General features: G+C 36.4%; 1 protein-coding gene across 10 annotated transcripts in view; it reads right to left on the minus strand.

Annotated features, from left to right (window-relative positions):
• Positions 1 to 750: 750 nt before the first annotated feature.
• The window catches only part of LOC106088904 (uncharacterized), a 778,231-nt gene continuing 763,367 nt past the window's right edge, over positions 751 to 15,614 (minus strand). For 9 of the 10 annotated variants that reach the window (XM_059366206.1, XM_059366207.1, XM_059366208.1 and 6 more), the window contains 3 exons: positions 10,600 to 11,367; positions 10,382 to 10,522; positions 751 to 2,052 (listed from right to left, as the gene is read on the minus strand). In XM_059366206.1, the coding sequence (XP_059222189.1) occupies positions 1,981 to 2,052; positions 10,382 to 10,522; positions 10,600 to 11,367 (981 nt within the window). In that variant the 3' untranslated portion in view covers positions 751 to 1,980. Of the gene's footprint in view, positions 2,053 to 10,381; positions 10,523 to 10,599; positions 11,368 to 14,069; positions 15,561 to 15,614 lie in introns of those variants that run through there. The other variant, XM_059366214.1, reaches the window with a different exon arrangement.

Genomic DNA, 15,614 nt, shown 5'->3' on the forward strand with positions numbered 1-15,614 from the left:
CCCCTAAACACCCCTAAAACGGACATATGTACCCACCATGGCAACAAAGTTTCTGAGGTGGAGCTCGATATTGATAGTTGTTGGGCCCCATACCGGACATATTTGCAGACTTTTGCAATAAAGGGCTTAAATGAAAGGTATTTGAGATTAGAAAGCGAATTTGATATCTAATTTCGAGGCCAATGCCAATATGGCGTTCAAGTAAATGATATGCAGATACATAAGAATAGAGCACGTAGCTGATATTTTTTCAATGCTTAGTGTTTGGGGGACCACCTTACCTCCGAAACACCCCTAAATCAGATATCATGAGAATATTGGGTTGAAATAAAGTATTTTAAGAATGAAGTATACCGTACATCCAAACTTAAATTCGTAGACCAATAAAGATCATATGGGATTCAGATAAAGGTATTTATATAGTTGAACTGTTAGTCGAGCGATATACTATTTTCGTAGCATGATATTTCTCTAAAAGCTCTTAAAGTGTCTAAAATAAATATTTCAAGGAAACTTTTGTTCCATATAAAGTAAAAGAAGGCGCAGCGGAGCGGACCCGGGTCAGCTAGTAGTGGTGGTATCACAATGTTCTACTGACATTTTCAAGTATACGAGTTGTTTTTTTTAAAGGACGCTGATATCCGTCTAGATAGACGCATGTGGATCAGAGTGACTGCGTTGCATTTGCCAGGATTTCTTTTTGACATCGACAAACAGGCTATAAATGAAAGAATAAAACAAATTTACAACTAATCGAAATTCAAATAATTTTATTTATTTTCATTATTCAAGCGAGTGTTTGTTTATTGGTTTCATATCAATTTTGGTTTTGTTTCTTATTATTTCCTTTTTTTCTTCAATTATTGATAATGGTATTAGTTTAAGTACATACGAATCAGTGAGTGAATCAATCAATACAAGTGTATATAATTTTTATTGTGTGGAATGTATGTATATGCATGTGTGGGTGTATCTCTGTGTGTGTGAGAGTGTCTGTCTTGTTAGAGAGAACCGGAACTACCTAATACATATTTAAATGGTTACATTTTCAAAATTGTTACTAAAGCATTTCATATTGAATCGGGGGTTCGGTCGATCTGTTGTAGCTCTATATATGGACGTCTATGCAATATATTTTTTTTTGTAGTTTTTGTTGTTTAGTTTCTGAGTATTTAAGAGAATTGGTTATACATAAATGTTTGTTTCGTTTTAAATCGGTTTTTGCAATAAATAGCCTTGGTTATAGTGGTCATTAAACACAGGATATACGAGTAAATAATTTAATAGCATTAGGACAGAATACAGAAAGACAATATAGCGCATTGACTAGGACAGGTTTGGAGCTTATTGTGGGGAGGTGTTCTTGTATTTTGTTGTAATACTAAAAGTTTCCAATTAATCTGCTATTGACATTAGTCAAGTAATTAGTTAACAGTTTTATCATCATCTTTTATTGTATTCTTGTTCTATATATATAGTTATGTATATAGTTATTTATATATATTTATAAATTGTATATAATAATAATTTTAATATATAAATCATATATAATTATGTGATCAAGATTTACAATAACTTCTGCTTTCTTTTTCCAAATTTTTCTTTTATTATTTTTATTTTTTTTTAATTTATAAATATTTTATATGAATTCTAAAGAGGACTGTATATAGGTATAAGTAGATAATAGAAAGAGACAGTTACAGCTTTCATTAATAAATTAGTGTAAATTATTTAATTTTTATTTAGACTAGTTAGAGTTGCAAATTACTTGACTGGTTTGTGTGTGAGTGTGTTTACGCTTTTGTTTTAACTTTCTGTATATAATTTTGGTTTACTTATTTAGGTTTGGTTATATGTTCTCCTAAAAATTAATTGTTTTTTCATTTGTTTGTATATATATAAATGTATATATATATATATATATATATATATATATATATATATATATTTGTTTGCATTTAAATTTTGTTTATTATTTATTTATATATAAATTGGATTCTCCTGGCCGGTTAATAGGCGGAACATTGATGTAGGCATGGTTTTCATTAAAATCTGTAAAATAGAAAAAAAAATTTTTTTAAGCAATTATTTGAAATATAGATTTATAGTATTAGGAAACAAACTTGACTTCGATGTTAAATAAACATTTTATAATGTCCTGGTAGATTAGCCAAATGTCATGGGGTGGTAAAAAAAACTGCAACGACACCTTAAATGGCACGGTAAGTGAAGACTTGAATTCAACGATATTCACGCTGTAGTGAAAATCGAATGGCTAAAGTTCTGAAAATATCCATTGACGGGATGCAACATACATATAAAGCGTTCTCAACATTCATTAAGGCATTCAACAAAAAGCCACTTGGAAACAAGTGCAAATTTTTTTGCCAATTATATATGTTTTAGCACAAGTAAAAACTAAAAGAAAGAGCATGATTTTAGGTCCGCGTTTAATGTTTCCATACTTTTAGGGATCACAATTTTTAGCAAATTATTTTCGAACCGATATAACTTTGAAACAAATAAACGGATTTAAAAACTCCCAATGGTTTTAATTTTGCAGAATTTCCTAAATTTAAAAACCAAGCATCACAAAATTAATAAAATATGTATAAAAAAATTTAAAAAAGGTTAAGATATAGCTCCCATGTATTGGGTTGCCCAAATTTTTTCACAGCTTGTGACTCTGTAGTTGCATTCTTTCTTCTGTCAGTTATCAGCTGTTACTTTTAGCTTGCTTTAGAAAAAAAGTGTAAAAAAGTATATTTGATTAAAGTTCACTCTAAGTTTTATTAAAAATGCATTAACTTTCTTTTAAAAAATCCGCAATTACTTTTTGGGCAACGCAATATATGGGACTTTCTCTATATCTAGCTATATCTAAATCTGAGCTTTTTCTATGAAATTCACCGGTAACATCGGGAGTTATAAGAGAATCCTTCGTTAGAGCTGACAAACTATCATTGGACCCATCCACAATATCAATAGTTTATCTTCTTCGTCAATATTAATACTTTTTAGGTTAGGTTGGACTGAAAAGAGGGTGCATATATTAGTCCTAAAATACTGAAAAGTAATCTCGAAAAAGAAAATTTAAGTCACGAATTCCGCGCTAATTATCCCTAATTTTTTTCTATACCACGCGACTATGTTGGTTCATGTCTGGTATTGTATCTCCCCCTAAGTGCCAGTGTCTGTTAGCCACGAAGGCCGGGCAATGACGTAGGAAAAGCTCCAACGTCCCATCATTTTCCTCATATGACCTACACATGCTGTCACTTGCCGCACCGAATTTCCATAAGTGAGCTCGTGGCCCTATGTGTCCCGTTTCCATTCAGTTCACTTCTTCTCAAGAATCGAATCCCCCTATAGAACTTTCGTCGTCCTACCGACCATTTCGCTGTTCCACAGTGATCGTCGTCGACCACGCCATTAACTCAGACTGTGTCGACTCGAAATGTTTCGGGTTAACCAAGTTTATTGACAGTAGTTCTCTGCCCTTCACTTGTAAATCGTCTGCTCTTTCATTCCCCCTTACTCCGTTATGGCCCGGTATCCGAACGATGCGGATTTCGCCATCCTCAGAGAATGCGTAAATTTGCTCCTTACACTGCAAGACTGTTCGTGACCTTACCGTCCTGTTTGTTATTGCCCTTATGGCAATTGTACTGTCGGTAAAGATGTTCACACTCGACGTCCTCGCGTTAGCACCACATCACTTCACGCATTCCGTGATCGCCGGATCTCCGCCTGCAGGACCGTATTATAGTCAGGCAGTCTAAAACAGATCTCAGTCCCTGTGTTCTCAATGTAAACCCCAAGGCCCACTCTGTCCTCTAGCTTTGATCCATCCGTGTAACATTATCTTCCAGATGTCAATACTAGGGTTCCGTCAATCCAAGACTGTGACGCTGGTAGCAGCGCCTCGCACTCGACCACAGATGTCGTCTCACATATCCGATCGGAAATCCCTTCTATTCATTCTAGGCTTGCTATCGTCGCCTCGATTATACCGCGACGGTATGACCTGCTCCCATCCTCTATCCATTCTCCCATAACCTTAACTCTCATAGCCGCAGTGGCTGCCTCACACTTAATCTGTCTGTGAAGAGGTCGAGTATATAGAATAGTCTCCAGTGCCCTAGTAGGCGTGGTCCTCATCGCTCCGCCTATGCCAAGACAACATGTTCTCTGAATCTGTTGTATTATCCTTACGTTGAGCTTTTTCTCCATCGTAGTCCACTAAACTACAGAGGCGTAAGTAAGTATTGGTCAAATCACGCTTCAGTAGAGCCAGTGGACTATACTCAGATTCAGGCCTCATTTTGAGCCTACGGCCAGTCTACATAGTTCCCAACATCTGTCAGCCTACCCGTTACGTTTCTGACTGTGACACTTCCAACTGTTCAATATCACTCCTAAGTATTTGACCTTGTCAGATATCGAAATCGTGTTATTGAGGAAACGCGATGCGTCAAATAGCAGATTTCAGTTTTTTCTGAGCCAATATTGAGACCTCTAGGTCTAGTCCAGTCATATGCTATCTGCAAAACCCTTACGGCCCTTCTGCATAGCTGATCCTAATGTTCCTATCCTTACCCCTTAGAAGTATTAGACTGAGACTCTTCGCTCGATATCGCTGATTTCAGTTTTCTCTGAGCCAACATTGATACCTCTAGGTCTAGCCCAGTCATATACCATCTGCAAGACCCTTACGGCCCTTCTGCATAGCTGATCCTAATGTTCTTATCCTTACCCCTTAGAAGTATTAGACTGAGACTCTTCGCTCGATATCGCTGATTGTCCGCGACTACCGTTGCAGCTACTCCGTATCGAACATTCCACAATCCGGAAGCTGTGGACGCGCCCGGTAGCTCGCAGTTTAGCTTCTTGTTACGGCAAATGAACACCACACAGATCGGTCCTCATTGCTCCAGGCTGAGTGGTGCTCAAAGCTATATCGTGACGGGATAGCTATGATGCTCATACATAAGAATGGCGATAAAATGCCCCGTGGCGTGATTTGTGACACCTTCTCCCTTATATTTATGTCATGGGTTCCACAATTTATTCACCTGTTCCTAAGCATATGGTTTATCCATCTCTAAGGACCTGGCCCACACAGTACAGTCTAAGGATTAGATCAGTGTTAAAAGCCCCCTCGAAGTCAATGCATACCGCCAATGTGTAGGTCTCGGCATCGAAGGCTTTTTCTATTTCGTACAGGACAGTCTCCTCATATCTTTCATTTGGCAAAGGCGTGCTGTTTGTACTTGAGCAATTCGATGGATTTTCTACTCTTTATTATGGTATCCACAAAACGTTTCATGGTTTTGAGTAGAAAGGACGTAAGGCTTATAGGTCAGTAGGCCTGTGGTTTCGCGTAACTTGGCTTGCTGGGTTTGGGTATAAATGCCACCCTTGCCTCCTGCCAGTTTTTTGGAGAATATGTATGTCATAGGTAGCCTGTGGCACCAGATAGTCGGCCTCCTTCTGTAGCAACGCCGGAAATATTCCATCAGGTCCGGGTGACTTAAAGGGTTTCAATGGTTTCCTCAAGGCTTCCTTTAAAATAAATTCTGTAATGATAAGCCATCGATCAACCTAATTTTTCCAAGATTTCGGCGTCTCCGTGAGTCCCGTCGTATACTGTGTCGCCTACTAACGTTTCAGTTTGGACGTGGATTTTTTAAATATTTTTATCTTGACGTCATTAACGATATCGAAAGTAATTGTCGGTAATATAGTAGTAATATCGTCGGCGTTGACAAATTTTTTCAACGGCTTATGACTCCGTAATTGCATTCTTTCTTCTGTCAGTTATCAGCTGTTACTTTTAGCTTGCTTTAGAAAAAAAGTGCGCGAAATTTTGTTCACATTTGTTTGTTTGGCGTCAATTTTAATTCGATCCGTTTTTAAAACGAATCATAACTTGATATGAAAAATGGATTGTTTACCACAACGTTAGTCGAAAACGATCATGGTCCAAGCATGGTGAACCACCTCAAACCACTTCAAAGGCTGATATCCACCAAAAGAAGGTTATGCTGTCTGTTTGGTGGGATTGGAAGGGTGTGGTATAGTTTGAGCTGCTTCCAAGGAACCAAACGATTAATTCGGATGTTTACTGTCAACAATTGGACAAATTGAATACAGCCATCAAGGAGAAGTGACCAGAATTGGTCAATCGTAAAGGTGTCATTCTCCACCAGGACAACGCTAGACCGCACACATATTTGCTCACTCGCCAAAAACTGAGTGAGCTTGGCTGGGAACTTTTGATGCATCCACCATATAGCCCTGACCTTGCACCATCAGACTACCATTTATTTCGATCTTTGCAGAACTCCTTAAATGGTAAAACTTTCGGCAATGATGAGGCTATAAAATCGCACTTGGTTCAGTTTTTTGCAGATAAAGGCCAGAAGTTCTATGAGCGTGCAATACTAAATTTGCCAGGAAGATGGCAAAAGGTTATCGAACAAAATGGCAATTATATATTTGATTAAAGTTCATTCTAAGTTTTATTAAAAATGCATTTACTTTCTTTTAAAAAATCCGCAATTACTTTTTAGGCAACCCAATACTTCTTGCACCGCTTAAGAAAGCCCAAACACTTGAATGCTTCTTTCGACCCTGTACTCCTTGATGTGTGAGTGTAACACACATCTCAATAATAAAGTCTGCGGACCTCTTTTCCAATATTACGAATCTCCCCGGCCATCCAGGGTTTGCTATCAAATTTAAGCAAAATAACAAAATGAAACGAATTTGTCGATATTTTTACTTTAGTAGAATAGAACAAGTAAAAGAGTGCTAAGTTAGGCGGGGCCGAATCTTGTAAGGATCACATTTGTCAAGTTCTTTGCCTGGTATTTCTTTAAAGGCCATCAAAGGATAATAGATAAAAATTGCTATGATATTGCACCCATATCACGTTATGTCCGGTTTGGAACTATGCTTCGTTTGGATGTTGGAGGCCATATTATAAGTCATTGTGCAAAATTTCAGCCAAATCAGATAAAAATACTCAAGGAGTTTAATCGGGAGATCGGTTTATATGGGATCTCTATGAGATTATAGACCGATTCGATCCATATTTGGCACGTATGTTGAAGGTCATGGGAGAAGTCATTGTGCAAAATTTCAAATCGGCTACGAATTGGTCCCTCTAGAGGCTTAGGAAGTCAAGATCCCATTGACAATCTCAACTGACCTAGACTAATAGGAAGTATTTGAAGCGCCTAGCTTTATACCTTCGAAAGTTAGTGTGCTTTCGAGAACGGACTTGGCTAAATAGACTTTGGATGTGAAGACAATCATGAATATATACATTTTGTTGGGTGCTAGATCAATACTTCAATATGTTACAAACGGAATGAGGAAATAAGTATATCACATTCTATGTTGGAGGGTATAAACAAAATCGATAGTGTAATATTAAAATATGTTTGACTCCTAAAGCATCTAGAATCCATAATTGTTGGCCACTAAAATGTAGTATGGCATCTTAGCTCCCGAAAAAAACTTAATTATTAACCAACCACACTAAATTATTAACAAATCACGTAAGCGAATACTTTAAAACCCGCGCCTTCACCTTTGAACCCTTATAAGCTATGATCATTGGCCGGATTACTTTCTTAATAACAATATTGATGCAATCTGAGATAATAACGCTGTGGAACAGTTTTTGGGTCATGGTCATAGGTGTGGGAAATCTCAACTTTGGGTAACAGTATTACGTAATAAGGGTAAAGCCCTAAAAAGATTTAGAGTCCTCAAACCAAACCTTAGTAAGGCGCTTTTACTAAAGAGTGATTTTTTAAGAGCAATAGGAAAGTTTTTCAAAAAAAAAAGAAGAAAAAAACAATAACATAAAATTCAGAAAAATTCATGAAATCTTTATTTGAATCGATAGTACGGTCCATATAATTTAATGTTTGTAAATTATTTCATACAATTTTGGAATACACTTTCCAACATTTCGGCCGGTATCTCAAGAATAAATGCTTTGATGCCTTTCTGTATGGAAATGAGCTTTAACATAGCCACACAAAAAAAATAGTCTATAGGCGTTACATCGCACGATCTAACTGGTCCCGCACGTGAAATAAAATGTTCACCGAACTCGCCTCTCAATAAATCCATTGTTACACGTGCAGTGTGGCATGTGGCACCGTCTAGTTGAAACCACATGTCATGCAAGTCAAGCTCTTGCATTTTGGGCAAAAACCAGTTTGATATCATCTCACGATAGCCATTCAAAGTCGCATCATCATGGAAGAAGTACGGTCCAATGATGCCACCAGTCCATAAACCGCACCAAACAGTTACTTTTTCCGTATGCATTGGTAGGTCTTGCAATGCTTCTGGCTGATCTTCACTTCAAAATCGACAATTCTGTTTATTAAATTACCCATTGAGCCAAAATTGAGCTTCGAAATGAAATGAAGAAAGAGCGCGATGAACTTTCTTAACAGAGTACGCATTTTGATAATAAAATTCAACAATTTTTAAGTGTTGTTCGCTTCTAAGACGGTTCATGGGTTAATTATAGACCAAACTGAAGATGTTTGACAGTGAAACATAACAAGAAACATGCGTGAGCTATTTGAACCAGTGTTGCCGAAATGATAATACCTAAAACATCACCCTTTATAACCCGGATCGAAATCGGATAAGCCAATCTCTCAAATATAGCTCAAATAAAGCTGTAGTGGGTAGTAAAAGCTCGGGCCGTTTGAATGTAAGCGTTTTTACGTACTTTTTTTTAATGCAAGTTTATATCACATATTTGTCGATACGACCGATAGATAAGAAGAAAAATATCGAATCTATCGAATAGAGCGAATATTGATAGTTTGCCGGAAGCTTTATATAAACCTGAACCGATTTTGAACAAAATTTAAACATGTTGTGGTAACCGTAGAGTAATTTTTCTCAATATTTTGCACAACATATTGAGAAGATCGGCTAAAAGGCTCTAGAAGTAAAAATCGGGCGATACATACATATATATATATATATATATATATATATATATATATATATATATATATATTTATATATATATATATATATATATATATATATATATATATATATATATATATATATATATGGGAGCTGTAATTAAATCTAACCCGTTCTCTATAAAATTCGCCAGTAGTTTCGGTAGTCAATATAGAATGTTGTTACAATCGATGAACATTGAGAAAGTTCGGCTAAGCTGATTAATAAATTTGTATCGCATATAAACATGGCTGTTTCAAAATTTCCGTTTAAGGGTACAAATGTGATGAAATGAGGAACAATTTGAAGTACATTAAAAAAATTAGGATTAGGATAGGATAAAATTAGGATAAAAATTTAGAACAAAAAATTTTATGATTTTTTTTTTAATTTTGTGGAACATACTTTAAAAATTTAGGAAATAATGCAGAACAAAATATTCGGAAGTTTTTAAATCTATTAATTTGAAAATAATTTTGCTAAAAAGTTTGAATCCGGACCTAAAATCATGGTCATTTTTTCGGTTTTTACATGTACTAAAACATATAATTGCCAAAAAATTTGCGCTTTTTAGGTGGTTATTTTTAAGAGAATGCCTTAATACTAAAAAACGAGCTCAAGGTAAACCTTACAAGTTTCAAACGGCACATGATCTTACACCGAAGCACTTGTAAAATGACCGTGTTTACTTAACCGAGCACAGGTAAAACAATTTGAGTCTACGAACAGCCACCCGAAATTATATTCCATTTCAAGTGATGGTATGGGCAGCCTGTTTTCATCGAGACTGGCGTCAAAATGCGACTTATTATCAGGAATATATTTTGCAAGCTTTAAAGGCGTTGGCACGCACTCATTTCGGTCGCAGATGGTAAACGTACCAAAAAAACTCAGGAACGTCATATAAGAATTGCTAAAAAATCATGTTTCGCACTTAATTTCGGGCACACAGTGGCTCTTCGCCAAATGCCAATCCTTTCTATTTGGGTAATTTTAAAGAGCACGGTAAGGTAATGCATATGCAAACTTGCGCATGAAGGAACAGGGGCAAACTTCTCACATATCCATGAGAGCTGTTCGATTCAAGATTAAGCTCAAAGATACGGGGCCTCGTGTTTATAGCCGAGTCCGAACAGCGAGTCGCAGTGCGAACCTCTTTGGTTAGAAGTTTTTACATGATTGGAATACAAATTGTTCAATTGGCATAGTTCCTCAAAAATGTCGCCAGCATTAGGAGGGGATAACTACCGCATTTTCAGCAAACTTGTTATTACATATTATATTACGGCAAACACTTTTTGTGTTTTATCCAAGAAATTATTCTGGTGTTTAGTTTTAGCTCATAAATGTTTTTTAATTAATTTACCTCTCCAACGGACGTGGCTAAAAGATTTACAATTTTCTCATGAGGTACGGCAACTACACTTTGGTTATTAATTTCAATAATCCTATGGCCCACTCGGACACCTCCTCGTTCGGCAATACCGCCTCGTAGTAAACTACAAATCTGAAAAAAAACAGAGACTTCTTAGTAAAAAAATTAAACAATACAATTTCGCGTCATTGTCGCTAGCGAATACGTACCACACCATTTTGCACGCTGAAACCAAGTTGATATTTAGTTTCGGGTCTCTTGATTTTCACCTCAACCACAGGTGGACATGGCACCACGGTGAATTTTACCACAGTTTGATTTTTGGTATTTTTTATATAAGTCTGGCATGTGGATAATGGCAAGCCAACCAAGCTTAGACCATTGATGGCTATCAGCTGATCGCCTATATTCAATTGACCACAACGAGCCGCTGCGCCCGAGGACATAAGATTCGCTATTACTACAGTGGGCAGCATAGAGCCCCAACCCGATTCGACAATCACTACACCCAATATTTCGCCCTTGGCCTTGGGCACCACCACCTCCTTCTGTAGTTCCTTCTTGGCGAATATTTCCAATTCATCGCCGAAAATTTCCTGGCTATTGAGAACTTCCTGGTAGTCCATTTCCTTAACAAAACGATGATCTTCAATTCCATTCGCTTTAAGGAACTCCATGTAGGCCACCTGGAAGGCTTGCCCAATCGATTGGGCTATGAATTGGGCTTCGTCACTCTCAAAGACGTGACATATCATTTTGGGCGTTCGATTCGGTTTGGGGGCATCATCGATGTCCTGAGGCACAAATCTGCGGCGGGCCATTAATACCACCAAATCTCCAATATCGGCTATGTAGGAAATTGTGCGTAACGCATGATCCATCATAATCTCCTTGAGATCAGTATTTAGGACCATTATCTTTTCAGTGGATATAAACAGATCCACCTCTGTGCTGGGTTGCACATCACCATCAGGTGCCTAGAAATAAAACAAATCTCCATTTACTATACAATATCATTTGGAACAATCCACACTGAATAAGCATTGTTTCCAAACAAAAGTAAACATTTTGAAGCATATGCACAGTGACTTCAAACGAAAAGATATGAAGTGATTTAAAAAGAAAACTTGATTAATGTCACAAACGAATGATCACTTTGTACTTACCAGAGCCTAAATTTTTTTGTCAGAGTCAAGAACGAACGGGCCATTACAAATAGATCCAAGTTTAATTATTATTTCGATATAGAAGAGAATACAATAGAGAAATGGTTTAACATGGTTTATTTTGTTGAAAAACAAAAACATAAATAATTGTACTACAGAAATATTTCGAAAAATAAAGAAAAGTAAATGAGAAAGTCCCCTGCGTATAATGGGGACAAATTGATTTCGGGAATTTTATTTCTTTTATTTTTGTGAGAAGAATTTGTCCTCGGAATATTGTGGGCTTTTGTCGATTAAAAAGATGCCATTCTAGTTCTGTTGTTGTAAAAGATTTTCTTAAATTTTTTTTACATCGTGATTTGATTTATATTTTGCACATAAATTGGGGCCAGGTATTAGTTTTGATAAAAAATCTCATTCATTAATTTTATCCTCAGTGCGCTGATTATAGGGGCAATGGAACGCAATACTCCAAATTAGAAACAAGTAAAATTGGTCAATTTCGGCCAGCCGAAAACTTTTGGACCCTGCATTATGATTCGCATTTCCAAGTTCTTCGCACTGTTTCAGTTTATAGGCAGAAACTAAATAAAGACTAATGACAAGCAAAAATAGTCCATGCTCTTTTTTAAAAAACATTTAAATAAGAATTTCCTGTAGGTAATGAAGATATTGGGTTGCCCAAGAAGTAATTGCGGATTTTTTAAAAGAAAGTAAATGCATTTTTAATAAAACTTAGAATGAACTTTAATCAAATATACTTTTTTTACACTTTTTTTCTAAAACAAGCTAAAAGTAACAGCTGATAACTGACAGAAGAAAGAATGCAATTACAGACCGAAAAGACATCGAGCTCATTTTGTAAAACTTCAGACAAATAGTATAATTAATATGCTCTATATGGGTTCGAGAAGCCAAATTATATGACAGCTATATCTAAACATGGGTCATTTTGATCCATTTCCAATTAAAAAACAAACGAGATATGAATCTGTGCTCCTACTTTTAAAGCAGAAGTTCGAAGACAATGATTACAGCACGAATTTAACGAATAAACGAAAATTGCACTCAATGTGTGTATTTTATATCAACGTCATAGTTGGAAAGAAAAGTAATAAAGTGAAAAACAGTTTTTCAATTTTCGACTTGCATTATCTTTTTGAAATTTTCAGCGAGGCTGATCTCTTACTTTGTCATTTATCGATCGATTTCTATTCGTTCATTGATTCGGAGCAGTTAATTGCTTTGATTTTTTAGTTCAAAGTTATGCGGGTAACAAGTCAGCGGCATTTTTTGGACAAAAAGAGACTCTTAATTACTGCTGTCGTTTTTGGCACATCTTGCCACATTTGGTAGGTTAGTTTTTTATTTGGCATGTTTGTTTATTATTTTTTCTGACAACAATATTGGTATGATTGAGCAACTATACCAAGTACAGGATAAGTGACACGAAGTGTTACCAAGTTCATAATGCTATATCTGTCAACTAGAAGTAACAGCAACATGATATTTGTTTTATTGACAGTTCATTATATTGCTTACAAGCCAACAAAAGCATATGCTTCTGTATTTATTCGTGGAGTTCAAGCGTGATAATGTGAGTGCGTTATATTTGGCTGAAAAGTCACAACCGACTATTTTTGAAGAACTCTAGCTTATCAAAGTGAGCAAAATGTTTGTGTATCGCCTCATAAAGCGTTATAATCACACTGATAGCGCTGACACAACTCCTGAAATGTTTCGGGATGGAAGGATCGAATTTAGCATTTAAATGGCTAAAGATCTGAAAATATTCCGTGAAAGGATGCAGCATATATTGTACTCGACATTACACCAAAACAAAACAAACAAGTAAAAAGGCGTCAAATTGTGTTAAATTTAAGTGAAATCGGATTGAGATATCGGTCTATATGGCAGCTATATCCAAATCTGGACCAAGTTTCAGAAAAATTTCGAAGAGCCTAACACAACTCACTGTCCCAAATTTCGGCGAAATCGGACAATAAATGCGCTTTTTATAGTCCCAAAACCTTAAATCAAGAGATCGGTCTATATGGCAGCTATACCCATATCTGTACCGATCTAACCCAATTGAAAGAGAATGTCGAAGGGCTTAACACAGTTCACTGTTCCAAATTTCAGCAAAATCGGATAATAAATGGGGTTTTTATTGGCTATAAACCTTAAATAGAGAGATCGGTCTATATGGCAGCTTTATTCAAATCAGCACCGACCTGGTCCAAATTGAAGAAGGATGTCGAAGGGCCATAATAACTTACAAAATCTCATAAAAAATGTGGTTTTTATGGGCCCAAAACCTTAAATCGAGAGATCGGTCTATATGGGGGCTATATCAAGATATAGTCCGATATAGCCCATCTTCGAACTTAACCAGCTTATGGACAAAAAAAAAAAGAATCTGTGCAAAGCTTCTGCTCAATATCTCTATTTTTAAAGATTGTAACCAGACTTCGACAGACAGACGGACGGACATGGCTAGATCTTAGACTAGGTCTTAGATTTTTATGATGATTAAGAATATATACATTGTACTTTATATGGTCGGAAATGGATATTTCGATGTGTTGCAAACGGAATGACAAAATGAATACACCCCCATCCTTCGGTGGTGGGTATAACAAGTTAGACTCGAAAGAGCAAAGAACAAGAAAAATTTCGCAATTGAGCAATTCGTAAGCCACAAATGATAAGTCTACGAACGGCCAAATGGAAGCAGATTTCCATTTCAAATGATGGTATGGGCAACTGTGACCGCCGATGGAAGGAAGGTCTCATTGAGCGTGGCGTCCAAGTAAATACGACACTTTGGAAGCAGCTTTGGAGCCGTGGGCATGCAAACATTTCAATTGTAGAACATGGACATACCAACAAGACTCGGCAGCGACACTTAAAGGGCGAGTTAACCAAGAAAATCATGTTCCGCACTACCTCACGTCCACATAGTGGCTCGCCAGATGACAATCCGATGGACTTTCTATTTGGGGCATTTTAGAAAGCCAGTTAAGGACTAAAAAATATGCCAGCATCGAGGCGCTGAAGATAGCCATTAAACGGGAATGAACCAATATACCGGCAGATTACATTTATGCAGCTTGACCGACCCAGAGCTATAGACAAGGCTTTTGCCTTTTGGTGTTCATATCGAGCCAAAGTGAATGAATTCTGAAATTTAGACAACTACCACCATATTTGATTCCTTGAAAAATATGTTCGCACAAAGTAGTGTTAATTTGATTGGTACCACTGCGTGCCAGCTTCTCTGTATTTTAAGACTTAATTGTTTATTACGTGATTTACTACCAATTTGTGTTTCGCTAACTTGGAATTTCTACGTATAAAAAGTCGTTGAATGAACTTCACTCATGCGATCCATATTGAAGGGTATGTAGGATTCGGCTCGGCCAAACTTGTGGAACGGGTATACAATGCTGAGTTGTTCTAGTAGGTATATCTGATTTATTGCGAAAAGTTAGTTTTAAGGGACTTTAAAACTGTCATCATAAGGTGTCTTCGCGATTAAGAGCAAATAGGAACTTATGATATATAACGCAACTTGTCAAAGCCAAAAACAAAACTCCAGTTAAAACAAGTGATGAGTTCGAACTTAAAGATAAGTTATGGATACATTGAAAAGTTATGGATATATTTTAAAATAGACAATTTAAAAATTCTTTTTTTGAGATATAACTAAGTTATGTGATTGGAAAAAGGTCGAAAAGTCCTTGCCTACACTCAGGGTTTGGCAGAACAAGGATCGATTTGGGGTTGCATGATTTTATTTCTAAAAAACTCAAAATGAAGTGAAGAAACAGAGCACTAATCTCAATATTTTAGTTGATGTATTTTTCAGTGTCGATGTTTACTAGCAGTTTATTCGGCCTAATAAACTCTATATCTACAAACGTAAAAGGTTGAAATGGCCTTGCCTTAAATCAGGGCCTATCAGAACTATGTGCGTGTAGTATTTGTTGTGTGATTTAATCCTAAAATAGTAAAAATGAAGTGAAAAAACAAAACAGAAATCTTCATATTGTAGT

This window comes from Stomoxys calcitrans, chromosome 4, assembly GCF_963082655.1.
Source record: "Stomoxys calcitrans chromosome 4, idStoCalc2.1, whole genome shotgun sequence".
NCBI lineage: Eukaryota > Metazoa > Arthropoda > Insecta > Diptera > Muscidae > Stomoxys > Stomoxys calcitrans.